Here is a 17,090-nt window from a genome sequence, read left to right on the forward strand (position 1 = left end):
TACACTTATTTATGTATTGTCTGTGACTGCTTTGACAATGGCAGAACTTTTGAATAGTTGTGACAGAGATCATATGGATCCCAAAGCCTAAAAAGATTTCCAATGTGGTCCGTTGCACAAAATATTTGCTGACCCTTTCCAGAGACCTAACTATAATCTCAGCATCGATTCCATGGTACTGATGCCTCTTTCTGGCCTACATAATTCAGCTGCCATAACCAAAGTAGTCAGTCAGCTTTGGTTGATAATGCCAGATAAAATTCCAATCCTAAACTATTAAAATAGGATTACACCCCTTTCTCTAAATTTAAGGAATGTACTTAATGAATTATTGTTTGTTTCATAAAGTATTAATAATTTTTTAATTCATTTAGAGGGATTTATTCTCATCTATGTTGACAAAATAATTTCACCTTTTGGAACTATGACAAAGCTTAAGATGTAACTGACTACATTGGCTAATTATTCTGGATTCTGAAGCAAGCCCCCACACTCTGGTTCTCAGATTTCAGATTTTCTTTTTAAACATATTTTATTTTTGTTCGTTTGTTAATCCTCACGTGAGGATATTTTTCCATTGATATTTAGAGAGAGTGGAAGGGAGGAGGAGAAACAGAGAGAGAGAAACATCGACGTGAGAGAAACACATTGACTGGTTTTCTCCCACACAGGCCCGACCAGGCCGGGCGAGGATGAAGCCTGCAACCAAAATACATGCCCTGGATGGGAATCGAACCTGGGACCCTTCAATCGGAGGACCGATGCTTTATCCACGGAGCCAAACCGGCTAGGGTTCAAATTTCAGATTTTAAATGAGTCTTTGGCATATGTTAGTTCTCCAAAACAAAAAATCTTAGTTTGATCCCCAACCTTACTTCTTTACAGATAATACCATCACTGGGTTAGGACATAATGCTTTTGCTTCAGCTTTCATGAAAATTTGAGTCAAGAAACATTCATTTTAAAATATTTCTGCTCTTTCACAAAACTGTAGCTTACAATTTTCTAAAGGATAAAGTTCCAGAGATGAGGGAAGCTGTACCTAAATCACATTGCTCAGCTTCCTTTACCTATAGGAAATGCCAGTTCTAAGAAAAGGAATGGAGGAGAGAACAAGCTCACTCTCTGGGAAGGAAGGATGAAGGGAGGAATGGAGGAAAAACCAGCAAACTACCTAGAGGCCCTTCTGAAAATCTTAGATAACTAACTAAAGGGATCCAGACCATTAGGCCTCCCGCATATCCTGAGTGTCCACAGCCCATATTCCAGGCATCCTACCCACGGCCTCCAGGTGCTAGAAGCCAGAACAAGTCAAGCAGTAAGACCTAAGACTAGCTGAATTGAAGACAGGACGGTTCTTTTCTACCTGCTATATGCATTGTTCTTGGGAGGGTGAGGAACGGTATCCAAATAAAAAAAAATGGTGAGATGTATGAGGAAACTGGAAATAATAATTTCTCATCGGGAAAAACCGAAAATTACTTTGTGGAGAGCAGGAGAAAAAGGAAAGGAATTTGTGCTTCCCCCCATTCCCAGGACTCTTGGGCTATGATGTCTCCCCACAAAAGATAAAAAAAACCTGGCAGTCTGTGTACCCCTGATTAATGGAAACAGATTTTCAGAGTAGCTTCACACTCCATTTAATTGTCTCCCTCCCTGACTCCAGAAATGCTTGATTTGGCTGTGTAAAAGTAATTCTAATTATAGTGATTTACATGAACTACTTACCATTTATGCCTAATTACCTCACAGCACAATAACAATTATGCATACATTAAACGTGTCAGATTAACCTGGTTGTAAGTCTTATTTGATAACAAAAGTAAAGTGTTCATACATGCTCATTCTTCACAGTTTGTTGCTCACATAACATGGTCATCCGCATGTAACTTTTTCAAATTTTTAGTAGAGAAACCCTTGTTATGTAGGTAGGTGAAAGCAGCCAGACAATATGCTACCAATTTTATCTCATTAATTAATGATTTTGGCATCTTGGGAAGGTGTACTTTATTTTAATATTATAGATTAGCCTTACAGAAAGTTTCTTAGGAGTACAATGAGGAAAAACATATAGTCCACTACAATGAATGTTTAAACATCTGTATTAAAACAAAGTCAAATGTTCATAAAACCATAAATTTTATTTACCAAACTTAAGAACTCTATAAATAAAGTTCTTTTATTGCTGGAAAACCTAATAGTCCAATTTTCCTTCTCTGATAATCAGCATATCAGTGTTTATTTTTTAATAAGAAATAGGTTTGTGGCATCTTATAATCTTCAAAAACTAAAACTTTATAGATGTCTTACTCAAATTCTGTCAGATGATTGGGTCATTTTCTTTCTTTCTTTTTTTTTTTTTTTTTTTTTTTGTTGTTGTTGTTGTTGTTAATCCTTACCTGGGCATATTTTTCCATTGATTTTTAGAGAGAGTGGAAAGGAAGGAGAGAGATAGACAGAGAAACATCAATGTGAGAGAGACACATCAATTGGTTGCCTCCAGAACACACCCCCAACCAGGGTCAGGGATCGAGCTTGCAACCAAGATATGTGCTCTTGACTGGAATCGAACCCAGGACCCTTCAGTCTGCGGGCTGACACTATCCACTGAATTAAACTGGCTAGGGCGATGATTGGGTCTTTTACAATGTTAAAGATTTGGTAGGCTAAAGAAATTACAGGACAAATATTACCACAAAGAGCTGCTTGATCTAACAACTAAACATTTATTCACATATGCATTAGCATTTAACAAATATAAGCTTTCGTTAAACACATTGAAAGCTAGCTGACATGTCAAATCTCCTACTTACATAAGATTACAATTATACAATTAAACCAGGGTTATTTACTAGGTAGACCCATCATAGCCAATTCAGAAATCAATGGTGGAAGTGTGGGAGAACACCTCTAAGAAAAGCAAAACAATATATATATATATTTTTTTTACTTATGGGTTTTATTTTGCCAAACAAAAATTTTAAAGGGAACAAATATTGTTGAATTGGCAACCAGATAAGTTAATGATTTAAGGATACTTCTGACTGGATGGGAAGTTCACCAACCACAGGAAGATGAGCCCCAGAGATGATACAAAAAGGGAAGAAGGAAAAAAGACTGTATTTTCAAAAGGAAGACTAGAAAGGGAACAAGATATAAATTCATGAGACTAACTCAATTCTCAGGTAAACAAAAAATCCCATTAAGTAAAACATCTTGTTTCCTGGCTATGACACATAACCAAGTTGTTGTTTTATTTGGAAGACCACCTGTATTGAAAACTATAATTAGGAGGCAGTACATAAGAAGTCTAAGTTTTCCAAACTTTTTAGTACTTTACTCACCTAAAACTTTGGATATATGGTTAAAGGAGAAAAGGCTGGCCATCAAAGGGGGAATTCGTCATTATTTCCAATAACTATTGTGCTGGACTAGTTAATCAGAGTGCTACTATACTTGTGGTCTACTTCTGAGGGAAACTGCCCTGCTCACAAGAGGTCTGGATGGAAACTTATGCAGAGATCCCACCTTTATACTGGCTAGTGGCCTCTGAAAAACTCGGTGTGAAAGCTCTGCCCAAATACTGATGAAGTGATTGGTGATGAAGAGATCAGATTCTTACGCAGCAATTTAAACCACAGATTCAGGGAGAGAATTTATAAGCTGGTAAAACAAACAGAAGTGAAAATGCACATGGTAGGGGCGGGGGGAGGAACAAAAGAGGAAATGGATTTCATGAGTAAAAGAGCAGTGGTACCTGTTACTACTGCCTGTTAACTCTTCAAAGCTTTCAGAGACACTGGTTCTGCAGCTCAAGCTCCAGGAGGCCTTGCTGTGTAATGGAGATGCCCTTCATTTCTATATGCATATGCAGTGTTTCTAAATCTCCATTTCTTTCTGTAACCTAAGTGAATCTCTATTCCTTTTAACCAAAAGATACTAACACAATAATAGCCTTTTTCTTTACATAAAAATAAAACTATTTAATTATACTCTGGGTGCTTTTTAAAAAGTAAAATTACTTTCCGTCATTTTTAATAAAGCACTACTAACACATATTATACAGGACCTTTCTCCTAAAGACCACATAATACACAAATATTCGTGTGTGGGAGTAGGGAATGGGCGATTTGGCCAATTAAAAGAAAACTAGTTCCTTTGATTAAACCATATTTTAACTCTTATCACTATTAATATCCTTCATAATTTGAAGATGACACCACTGAGGACATTGACTTCTATAATGGGATAAGGAATGGGAGTTTTCCTGTCATCTTAGAATTTCAGCAAAAGCTCAAAGCTGAGGATAAGGGGAGACAAGGTGTCCTACACTCTTAAGAGAGGCACTAGTCATATCCATGCAGGAATTATGGGGGGAGGAGGGATCAGCTCAAAAACAAAAGTAGAACTGAAAGAGTCATCAAGGTGAAAGCTGTTAGCTGGGTAAGAAATGCTGTGGAATTTCCCCCAGATAAACCTCATGCCAAGTGCAGGGGTAACCTAAGAGAAGCATCTAAAAAAGTGAGGATTGAGTGAAAGCAGAATGCTTGCTTAGGTGAGGAAATCTATAGTCAGCTATCAAAGCAGGATGTGGAAGAGTTAGTTCATGGAAGAACTTGACATGTGTCCCCAGGATCATGGGAGTACATAGGACTAAGACAGAGACTGATGTCTACTTCTTATCAGCAGAAGTCCAAGGGCAGTAGGCTAACTAAAGCTGTCCATGCAGCCCTGACTGGTTTGGCTCAGTGGATAGAGCATCGGCCTGCAGACTGAAGGGTCCCAGGTTCGATTCCAGTCAAGGGCATGTACCTTGGTTGTGGGCACATCCCCAGTGGGAGGTGTGCAGGAGGCAGCTGATCGGTGTTTCTCTCTCATCAATGTTTCTAACTCTAATCCTCTCCCTTCCTCTCTGTAAAAAACCAATAAAATATATTTTAAAAAAATAAAATAAAATAAATAAAGCTGCCCATGCAGTGGTGTGAGGTATTCTGCTATAGTCATAAGAGGTCAGAAATTGTTTATTAGGGAGAGAAACCAAGATGGCGGCATAGGTAAACACCTAAACTGCTGCCTCGCACAACAATTTCAAAACTACAACTAAAAGACAGAACGGACACCATCCAGAACCGCAGGAAAGCTGACTGAGTGAAAATTCTACAACTAGAAGGAAGGAGAAAAGCTCACAGAGAATTGGAGGTACGGCAAAGGGTCTTTGTGCGCGCAGAGAGGAAGGGCGGCGGAGTGCCTGGCTGGCTTTCTCTGGCGGAAGGGGGAAGGGAGCCCCCGACCGCATTGAACCCCAGTTCTGACTGCACTGAACACCTATTCCGGGTGAGCCCCTGGGGACCCACGCTCTTGTGGGTGGAGTCTGGACTCTCGGGCGGAGACTCGGGAGCCGGGGAAGGCGGAAGACTGAAAGTCCGCTCGCGCCAGTGCGCACAAAGGCTGCGGGAGGCTGCCACAGGCTTTCCCTAGCGGAAGGGAGTGAGAGGCTCCTGACGGCACAAAACCCCAGTTCTGACTGAAGTGAGCCCCAGTTCTGACTGCAGTGAACCCCAGTTCCAGGCGAGCCCCCGGGGACCCACGCTCTTGTGGGGGGAGTCTGGACTCTCGGGCGGAGACTCGGGAGCCGGGGAAGGCGGAAGACTGAAAGTCCGCTCGCGCCAGTGCGCACAAAGGCTGCGGGAGGCTGCCACAGGCTTTCCCTAGCGGAAGGGAGTGAGAGGCTCCTGACGGCACAAAACCCCAGTTCTGACTGAAGTGAGCCCCAGTTCTGACTGCAGTGAACCCCAGTTCCAGGCGAGCCCCCGGGGACCCACGCTCTTGTGGGGGGAGTCTGGACTCTCGGGCGGAGACTCGGGAGCCGGGGAAGGCGGAAGACTGAAAGTCCGCTCGCGCCAGTGCGCACAAAGGCTGCGGGAGGCTGCCACAGGCTTTCCCTAGCGGAAGGGAGTGAGAGGCTCCTGACGGCACCGAACACCAGTTCTGACTGAAGTGAGCCCCAGTTCTGACTGCAGTGAACCCCAGTTCCAGGCGAGCCCCTGGAGACCCACGCTCTTGTGGGGGGAGTCTGGACTCTCGGGCGGAGAATCGGGAGCCGGGAAGGCAGAGGACTGAAGGCACACACGTGCTAGCAAAGGCAAGGCTGATGGGAAGCCAAGACTGAGACTCCACCCCATCCAAGCTGAGCACAGAGGCTATTGCAATTTGGCAAGTCTAATCCTATAAGGCTGTCTCCAGCACCGGACTTCTCCCAGCATAGACACAGCTGATCCTTACAGCCAACTGGCCTGGAGGTCAATTCTTCCCAGTGATACCAACAACAATAAAGACTTAATTACAACAAGGCTGTACACACAGTCCACAAAGGGGTGCACCAAGAGTGTCCACCTCAGGTTAACTGGGGAGGCAGACCCACTGGGCCAAATTGGAAACCTAGCACACAAATCTACCAACTCAGGGAAGCAGTGAAAATGCGGTGTCTAAGAATCAGATCACAAACGAAAGAAATGGAGGAAAACAAACGACTGGATATAGAATTCAAAACCACGGTTATAAGGCTTTTTAAGAATATCCTAGAAAAGGCCGATAAATATAACGAGACCCTCGAAGAGATGAAAAAGGACCAACTAGAAATTAAACATACACTGACTGAAATAAAAAATATTATACAGAGACCCAAAAACAGACAAGAGGAACACAAAAATCAAGTCAAAGAATTGAAATACAAAGAAGCAAAAAACACTCAACCGAAAAAGCAAAAAGCAAAAAAAAAAATCCAAAAAGTTGAAGATAATGTAAGAAGACTCTGGGACAACTTCAAGCGTACCAACATCAGAATTATGGGGGTGCCAGAAGAAGAGAGAGAGCAAAATACTGAAAACCTATTTGAAGAAATAATGACCGAAAACTTCCCCCACCTGGTGAAAGAAATAGACTTACAAGTCCAGGAAGCCCACAGAACCCCAAACAAAAGGAATCCAAAGAGGACTACACCAAGACACATCATAATTAAAATGCCAAGAGCAAAAGACAAAGAGAGAATATTAAAAGCAGCAAGAGAAAAACAGTTAGTTACCTACAGGGGAGCACCCATACGACTGTCAGCTGACTTTTCAACGGAAACTATGCAGGCCAGACGGGAGTGGCAAGAAATTTTCAATGTGATGAATAGCAAGAACCTACAACCAAGATTACTCTACCCAGCAAAGCTATCATTCAGAATTGAAGGGCAGATAAAGAGTTTCACAGACAAGAAAAAGCTAAAGGAGTTCATCACCACCAAACCAGTATTATATGAAATGCTGAAAGGTATTCTTAAAGAAGAGGAAGAAGAAAAAAGGAAAGATAAAAATTATGAACAACAAATACATATATATCAACAAGTGAACCTAAAAATCAAGTGAATTAAAAACCTGAGGAACAGAATAATCTGGTGAATACAATAGAATCAGGGGCATAGAAAGGGAGTGGACTGATAATTCTCAGGGGGAAAGGGGTATGGGGGGGTTCATAAAGAGACTGGACAAAAATCATACACCTATGGATGAGGACAGTGGGGGGTAGGTAAGGGCAGAAGGTGGGGTGGGAAATGGCTGGAGGGGAACTATGGGGGAAAAAAGGAGAAATAATTGTAATAATCTGAATAAAGATTTATTTAAAAAAAAAAAATAATAAGAGGTCAAAGAGTGGAGCACTGGGGAGGTTCTGAGGAACCCACCACTGTGCCCCTCAAAAAAAAAGAGCTAGAATGTCAATATCTATCACACCAAAGGCCCTTAACTAGTCACTTAAGACTGCTATTTCACTCTAATCTTCTATCCCTCTCATTCTGACCCTAGAGAAGCCAGGCAAGCAGAGAAAGGAGGAGGAAGGAAAGGAGAAGAACAAATCACTCCATCTTCACTGCTGATCCTCGGCCATGCCTCAGCAAGAGAAAGGGAAACATTTGAAGGGCACTGAAGTTTTTTTGACTGGATGGCATCAACTATTATGTAAACACTAGAGGCCCGGTGCACAAAATTCGTGCGGGGGGGGGGGGATGTCCCTCAGCCCAGCCTGCACCCTCTCCAATCTGGGACCCCTTGAGGGATGTCCAACTGCCCGTTTAGGCTTCATCCCGGTAGGATTGGGCCTAAACGGGCAGTCGGACATCCCTCTCACAATCCAGGAATGCTGGCTCCCAACTGCTCGCCTGCCTGCCTTCCTGACTGCCCTTAACCGCTTCTGCCTGCCAGCCTGATCACCCCCTAACCCAGCCGTGAGCAAACTACGGCCCGCGGGCCGGATCCGGCCCGTTCGGCTGTTCTATCCGGCCCGCGGAGCTGAAAGAGCTGAGGGTTCTCTTGCTCTCCCCTCCGCTCCTTTACTTTGAATTTATATTAGTTCACACAAACACTCCATCCATGCTTTTGTTCCGGCCCTCCGGTCCAGTTTAAGAACCCATTGTGACCCTCGAGTCAAAAAGTTTGCCCACCCCTGCCCTAACCACTCCACTGCCAGCCTGATTGATGCCTAACTGCTCCCCAGCCAGCCCAATTGCCCCTAACTGCCCTCCCCTGCAGGCCTGGTCCCCCCCAACTGCCCTCCCCTGCAGGCCTGGTCACCCCCAACTTCCCTCCCTTGCAGGCCTGGTCCCTCCCAACTGCCCTCTCTTCCCTGCTGGCCTGATCACCCACAACTGCCATCCCTTGCAGACCTGGTTCCTCCTCTGCTGGCCATCTTGTGGTGGCCACCTTGTGTCCACATGGGGGCAGCTATCTTTGACCACATGGGGGCAGCCATCTTGTGTGTTGGAGTGATGGTCAATTTGCATATTACTCTTTTATTAGATGGGATAGAGGCCTAGTGTACGGATGGGGGCAGGCTGGTTTGCCCTGAAGGGTGTCCCGGATCAGGGTGGGGGTTCCCTTGGGGCGTGGGTGTCCTGGGCAAGGGGCCTGTGGTGGTTTGCAGGCTGGCCACGCCCGCCGGCAACCCAAGCTGAGGCCCTGGTATCTGGGATTTATTTATTTTCTATAATTGAAAATTTGTAGCCTTGGACGGAGGCTAGGGCAGGCCAGGGTGGGCAGAAAGCTTGGCTTCCTCCATTGCCAGGGGCAACTCAAGCCTCCTGCTCTCTCCAGCTCCGTGGCTGCTGCCATTTTTGTTGGGACTTATTTATCTTCTATAATTGAAACTTTGTAGCCTTGAGTGGAGGCCTGGGCTGACCAGGGAGTGCGGGAAGCTTGGCTTCCTCCGTCGCCGGGGAAACCCAAGCCTCCTGCTCGCTCCGTGGCCACAGCCATCTTGGTCAGGTTAATTTGCATACTCGCTCCTGATTGGCTGGTGGGCGTGGCTTGTGAGTGTAGCGGAGGTATGGTCAATTTGCATGTTACTCCTTTATTAGATAGGATGAAGCTATCTGAATCCCCCCAAGGTGAAGGAAAGCTATGGAACATCAAGAGGTCAGATATGGGGATCAACATAGCTTATTTAAAGGAACTGGTGGGAAATTTTCAAGCTGTTTCAGATTGTACCCGACTGCATCTAGTCCATTTTATGAAATGCTTATACTTTTAACTGTTTAATCTTTAGCATCACACAAACCTCACCTTTGAAAAAATGCCTTCTGCCTCTATACTGTATCCTTTAAGGTCCTCGTGTAACTTCTGCAAACACTGTATGACTCTTCTTTGATGTGCATCATCCTTTATCTCATGATTTTTTATCAGAAAGTTATAGTGGTCCAGAGGTCCATGGCAAAAAGCCAAAGCTTTCACATAAGCTTCTGTGGCCACAGATGGAGACATACTCTCGGGTATCTGAACGGTATAGGCTATAAACAAAAAAATGTATAAAATGTTAGACTTTCTTAGATGGAGATGTTTCATAGTGCTACTATACATATGTTTCTTAATAGTCACATTAAAACTTTTAACCCGTTACAGATATATATTTGAGCAGTTATTGTAAATATTCTGATAAAAACAATTTTGCACAGTAAATACATTTAAAACCATCTCATCTTAATAAAACAACCCTGGCTGGTTTGGCTCAGTGGATAGAGCATCGGCATGCCGACTGTCCCCAGTTCGATTCCAATTCCAGTCAAGGGCACATGCCTGGGTTGCTGGCGTGATCCCCAGTGGGGGGCGTGCAGGAGGCAGCCGATCGATGATGCTCTCTTATCATTGACTAGAGGCCCGGTGCATGAAATTCATGCATGGGGGGCGGGGCAGTCCCTCAGCCCAGCCTGCACCCTCTCCAATCCAGGACCCCTCGGGGGATGTCCCACTGCCAGTTTAGGCCCAATCCTAAACCGGCAGCTGGATATGCCTCTCATAATCCAGGACCGCTGGCTCCTAACCACTCACCTGCCTGATCGCCCCTAACCACTCTACATGCCTGCATGATCACCCCTAACTGCCTCTGCTTGCCAGCCTGATCACCCCCTAACTGGTCCCCTGCTGACCTGGTCGCCCCTTAACTGCTCCCCTGCCAGCCTGGTCGCCCCCTAACTGCCCCCCTGTTGGCCTGACAGCCCCCTAACTGCCCCCCTGCTGGCCTGATCGCCCCTAACCGCCTCTGCCTTGGCCCCTGCAACCGTGGCTTTGTCTGGAAGGAAGTCAGACATCCAGAAGATGTCCAGTCGACCTGGTCTAATTAGCATATTACCCTTTATTAGTATAGATGTTTCTATCTTTCTTTCCCTCTCCGTTCCTCTCTGAAATCAATAAAAATATTTTTAAATAAGTTAATAAAAAGGGAGAAATCCAAACCCATAGCTATAAATATAGCCCCTCTTCTAAAAAACCTAACCTGCTATAGAGTCTCTACTTTACCTCCACTCCATTAAACGAGAGCCCTGGGTTCATCATATCTTCCCCACAGCAGGGCTGGTCCCTTTCTTTGAGTTAGGCCTAATTATGATTCTTAAGTACCAAGGCAGAGACATACAGGCTAGTCACAAAAGGTTCTCTACTGTGGAGAAACCAAGATGGCGGCATAGGTAAGCACCTAAACTGCTGCCCTGCACAACAATTTCAAAACTACAACTAAAAGACAGAACGGACACCATCCAGAACCACAGGAAAGCTGGCTGAGTGGAAATTCTACAACTAGAAGGAAAGAGGAAATCTCACGGAGAAGGAGCGGCAAAGAACTGAGGTACGGAGACACGCGCGCGCAGAGAGGAAGGGCGGCAGAGTGCCTGTCTGGCTTTCTCTGGCGGGAGGGGGAAAGAAGCCCCTGACTGCACTGAACCCCAGTTCCGAATGCACTAAACCTCAGTTCCAGGCGAAATCCTGTGGACCCAGGCTCATACAGGGGGAGTTTGGACTGTCAGGTAGAGAGAAAGGCACACGAAGACTCGGAGACTCAGGGGAGCTCCGGCGGCAGGGGTCTGGAGGCGCGAATGTGCACAAAGACTGACTGCAGAGGTTACCATAGGCTAACGGAAGGGAGTCGGAAGGTCCTGACTGCACTGAACTCCAGTTCTGACTGCACTGAACCGCAGTTCCGGGCGAGCCTCTGGGGACCCACACTCTTACGGGGGAAATCTGGACTGTAAGGCGGAAACTCAGGAACCGCGGAAGGCAGAGGTCTGGAGACACGCGTGCAAGGGCAGGGCTGACGGGAAGCCAAGACTGTCTGCCCCGCCCTGAGACTCCACCCCTTCTAAGCTGAGCACAGAGGCTTTTGCAATCTGACAAGGCTAATCCTATAAGGCTGTCTCCAGCACTGAAAATCTCCCAGTGTAGACACAGCTGATCCTCACAGCCAACTGGCCTGGAGGTCAATTCCTCCCAGTGATACCAACAACAATCAAGACTTAACTACAACAAGGCTCTACACACAGTCCACAAAGGGGTGCACCAAGAGTGTCCACCTCAGGTTAACTGGGGAGGCCAACCCACTGGGCCATATAGGAAACCTAGCACATAAAGCTACTCTACCAACTCAGGGAAGCAGGGAAAAATGGGGAGACGAAGAAACAGATCACAAACGAAAGAAATGGAGGAAAACAAATGACTGGATATAGAATTCAAAACCACGGTTATAAGGCTCTTCAAGAATATCCTAGAAAAGGCCAATAAATATAATGAGACCCTCGAAGATATGAAAAAGGACCAACTAGAAATTAAACATACACTGACTGAAATAAAAAATATTATACAGAGACCCAACAGCAGATTAGAGGACCGCAAGAATCAAGTCAAAGATTTGAAATACAAAGAAGCAAAAAACACTCAGCCGGAAAAGCAAAACAAAGAAAAAAGAATCCAAAAAGTTGAAGATAGTGTAAGAAGACTCTGGGACAACTTCAAGCGTACCAACATCAGAATTATGGGGGTGCCAGAAGAAGAGAGAGAGAAAGATACTGAAAACCTATTGGAAGAAATAATGACAGAAAACTTCCCCCACCTGGTGAAAGAAATAGACTTACAAGTCCAGGAAGCGCACAGAACCCCACACAAAAGGAATCCAAAGAGGACCACACCAAGACACATCATAATTAAAATGCCAAGAGCAAAGGACAAAGAGAGAATATTAAAAGCAGCAAGAGAAAAACAGTTAGTTACCTACAAGGGAGCACCCATACGATTGTCAGCTGATTTCTCAACAGAAACTATGCAGGCCAGACGGGAGTGGCAAGAAATTTTCAAAGTGATGAATAGCAAGAACCTACAACCAAAATTACTCTACCCAGCAAAGCTATCATTCAGAATTGAAGGGCAGATAAAGAGCTTCACAGATAAGACAAAGCTAAAGGAGTTCATCACCACCAAACCAGTATTATATGAAATGCTGAAAGGTATTCTTTAAGAAGAGGAAGAAGAAAAAAGTAAAGAGAAAAATTATGAACAACAAATACATATCTATCAACAGGTGAACCTAAAAACCAAGTGAATTAAAAACCTGAGGAACAGAATAATCTGGTGAATATAATAGAATCAGGGGCATAGAAAGGGAGTGGACTGATAATTCTCAGGGGGAAAGGGGTATGGGAGGTGCAGGAAGAGACTGGACAAAAATCGTACACCTATGGATGAGGACAGTGTGGGGGGAGGTAAGGGCAAAGGGTAGGGTGGGAACCGGGTGGAGGGGAGCTATGGGGGGAAAAAGGAGAAACAATTGTAATAATCTGAACAATAAAGATTTATTAAATTATTTTTTAAAAAAAGGTTCTCTACTACATTTTTACTCTCTATCCAAAACCACACAGCATCTAGACTTTACCACACGACTCCAGCCCTCTGTTTATGAGATTCCTTCCCTTTTCCATAACCTTTAGGTCAAACACAAAGATCTGGAACACAATAGTGTCCATTTCTAAGCAGGGTGTTGTTCTGATCCTTCTTTTAGTCTTCCTGAGAAGAGAAATGATTGGCCAATCATAACTGCATCCCTATCTGGGTAGGTGCAATGAGTAGGTAACTATTTTTTAGAAGCATCAATAAACAGCAGTCAATGGACACATTTTTTAGAAAAAGATTTTGCACAAGTACATTGCCAGTGTTTCTCTTGTTTGATTGAATATCATGTTTCCTTTGTTTCAATATAAAAATTACTTACTTTAGAAAAAAAATAACAGTGACAATGTTATTTCCATCTTTTTCCCAAGAGAGAAAAACATCTAAATAAATCATGAATGTCCAGGATAGGGTAGGGCTATCTTCTAATAGCTGTTTTTTCTGAATAGAAGTTTTGGTTGAGTTCAAGGCTACCCTGTTAAATATTCCATGTCCTGGCCTCTCTTGCAGCCAGGTTGGCCAGGGAACTAGTTGGAGATAAAACCATCTTTGTTTACAGATGACATAATCAACTATGTAGAAAATCCAAAAGAATCAACAAAATAAATCTTGGAGCCCCGGCCAGGTGGCTCAGTTGGTTGAAGCGTCATCTTGTACAGCAAAAGTTGTGGATTCTATCCCAGTCAGGGCACATAACTAGGTTGCAGGTTTTATCCCCAGTTGGGGCAGGTATGGGAAGCAACTGATTGATAGTCCTCTCTCTATCTCTCTCTCTTCCTCTCTCTCTAAAATCAATTTTTTAAAATATCCTTGGGTGAGGATTAAAAAATAAATAACTCCTAGAATTAATAAGCAATTATAGTAAGGTTGTAGGGTACAAGGTTAATATATAAAAGTGGAATTAAAGCCGAAACCGGTTTGGCTCAGTGGATAGAGCATCGGCCTGTGGACTGAAAGGTCCCGGGTTCGATTCCGGTCAAGGGCATGTACCTTGGTTGCGGGCACATCCTCAGTGGGAGGTGTGCAGGAGGCAGCTGATCGATGTTTCTCTCTCATGGATGTTTCTAGCTCTCTATCCCTCTCCCTTCCTCTCTGTGAAATATCAATAAAATATATTTAAAAAAATAAAATAAAAATAAAAGTGGAATTAAAAAAAAACAAATGTAAAAAACATTAAAAAAGAAAAATAAATAAAAGTGGAATTTAAAATTAAAAATACAATACCATTTACATTAGCAGCCCCCCAAAATAAAATACTTGAGTATAATTCTAACAATATATGTACAAGATCTATCATGAGGAAAACCACAAAACTCTTATGAACCAAATCAAAGAACTTAAAAATGGAGAAATATTCCATGTTCATAAATAGGATGACTCAATACTGTCAAGATGTCAGCTCTTTCCAATTTGATCTATACATTAAATGCAATCCCAGTCAAAATCCAAGCAAGTTATTTTGTAGATACTGGCAAAATAATTCTAAAGTTTAAATGAAGAAACAAAAGACCCAAAATAACCAACACAATATTGAAAGAGAAGAACAAAATTGGAGGACTGACACCACCCAACTTCAAGTTATGATAATCAAAAGAATAGACAAATAGATCAATGAAATAGGATACTGAGCCCAGAAACAGACCCACATAAATACAGCCCACTGATCTTTGACAATGGAGCAAAGGCAATACAATAGAGCAAAGATAATCTTTTCAACAAATGGTGCTGGAACAACCTGCAAAAGAACAAAAAATGAATCTAGACACAGACCTTTCACCCTTTAAAAAATTTAAATCAAAATGAATCATAGACCTAAATGTAAATCATAAAACATATAACTCCTAGAAGATACCCTAGGAGAAACATAGGAGGCATAAGAGAAACCTAAATGACCTTGGTATATATGATAACTTTTTAGATACAATACCAAATGCACAATCCATGAAAAAATAATTGATAAGCTGAACTTCATTAAAATTAAAACCTTGGCCCTAGCTGGTTTGGCTCAGTAGGGCACATGACTGGGTTGCAGGCTCGATCCCCAGTAGGGGTTGTGCAGGAGGCAACCAATCAATAATTCTCTCTCATCATTGACATTTCTATCTCTCTCTCCCTACCCTCTCCTTTCCTCTCTGAAATCAATAAAAATATATCTTTTTTTAATTAAAACCTTGTGTTGCAAAAGACAATGCCAGGGTCTCATTAAAGGACAAGCCATAGACTGGGAGAAAATATTTGCAAAAGATCCATCTGATAAAAGGACTGTTATCCAAAATATACAAAAAAAACTGTTAAAACTCACAACAAGCCCAGCTGGCATGGCTCAGTGATTGAGCATTGACCTATGAACCAGGAGATCATGGTTCAATTCCCGGTCAGGGCACATGTCCAGGTTGCAGGCTCAATCCCCAGTGTGGGGTGTGCAGGAGGCAGCCAATCAATGATTCTCTCTCATCATTGATATTTCTATCTCTCTCTCCCTCTCGCTTCTTCTCTCTTTCACTAAAAATCAATAAAAATATTTTTTTTAAAAACTCACAAGAAAACAAACAATCTGGTTTTTAAAAATGGACCAAATACGTTAACATACAATTTATGATAGATAGGACTATAGAGATACATTCCTAAAAAACACAGCTACCAATAAACAAAAGTGGGCCAATGCCCTTAATAGACATCTCACCAAAGAAGACATACAGAAGGCAAAGAAGCATACGAAAAATTCTCCAGGTCATGACATTAGGGAAATGCAAATTAAAATAATGAGATATCACTATACAGCTATTTGAATGGCCAGAACACTGACAAATGCTGGCCAGAATGTAGAACAACAGCTCTCTTTCATTCCTGATGGGAATGCAAAATGATAGAGCCACTTTGGAAGACAGTTTGGTGGTTTCTAACAAAACTAAACATAGTCTTTTTCTTTTTTTTTAAGGGAGTTGGCATCTTTTTTTTTTATTTTTTACAGAGAGGAAGGGAGAGGCATAGAGAGTTAGAAACATCAATGAGAGAGAAACATCGATCAGCTGCCTCCTGCACACCCCCTACTGGGGATGTGCCCACAACCAAGGTACATGCCCTTGACTGGAATCAAACCCGGGACCCCTCAGTCCACAGGCCGACACTCTATCCACTGAGCCAAACTGGTCAGGGCAAAACATAGTCTTACCATATATGATCCAGCAATCATGCTACTTGGTACTTACCCAAAGAAGCTGAAAACGTATGCCCACACAAAAACCTGCACACGGATGTTGATAGCAGCTTTATTCATAATTGCCAAAAGTTGGAAGCAACCAAGCTATTCTTTAGTAAGTGAATATATAAACTGGTATATCCAGACAGTGGAATATTATTCAACACTAAAAAGAAATGAGCTATCAAGCCATGAAAATACAAGCAGAAAACGTAAATGCATACAACTAAGTAAAAGAGCCAATTTGAAAAAGCTACATACTATAAGGTCATATTTTCTAACTACATGACATTCTGGAAAAGGCAAAACTAGGTAAAAAGTAAAAAGATCAGTATGAGACAAAGGCGGGGGGGAAGGATGGAGGGATAAATAGGTGGAGCACAGAGGATTTTTAAGGAAGTGAAAATATTCTATGTGACACTATAACGATGAATATATGTCATAATACATTTGTGTGAACCAGCCGTGGGCAAACTACGGCCCACAGGCCGGATCCGGCCCATTCGGCTGTTCTATCCGGCCCACGGAGCCGACAGAGCGGAGGGTTCTCTTGCTCTCCCCTCCGCTCCTTTACTTTGAATTTATATTAGTTCACACAAACACTCCATCCATGCTATTGTTCCGGCCCTCCGGTCCAGTTTAAGAACCCATTG

At 43.0% G+C, this 17,090-nt stretch overlaps 1 protein-coding gene across 5 annotated transcripts in view; it reads right to left on the reverse strand.

Moving 5' to 3' along the window:
• The window catches only part of AFG1L (AFG1 like ATPase), a 180,525-nt gene that overhangs the window by 140,996 nt on the left and 22,439 nt on the right, over nucleotides 1-17,090 (reverse strand). For 4 of the 5 annotated variants that reach the window (XM_080664233.1, XM_080664237.1, XM_080664235.1 and 1 more), the window contains exon 2: nucleotides 9,597-9,820. The exons of the other annotated variant lie outside the window; for it this stretch is intronic. In XM_080664233.1, the coding sequence (XP_080520359.1) occupies nucleotides 9,597-9,820 (224 nt within the window). The remainder of the gene's footprint in view (nucleotides 1-9,596; nucleotides 9,821-17,090) is intronic. 5 annotated transcript variants of the gene reach the window in all.

This window comes from Plecotus auritus (genome assembly GCF_963455305.1).
Source record: "Plecotus auritus genome assembly, chromosome: 4".
NCBI classification, from domain to species: Eukaryota; Metazoa; Chordata; class Mammalia; order Chiroptera; family Vespertilionidae; genus Plecotus; species Plecotus auritus.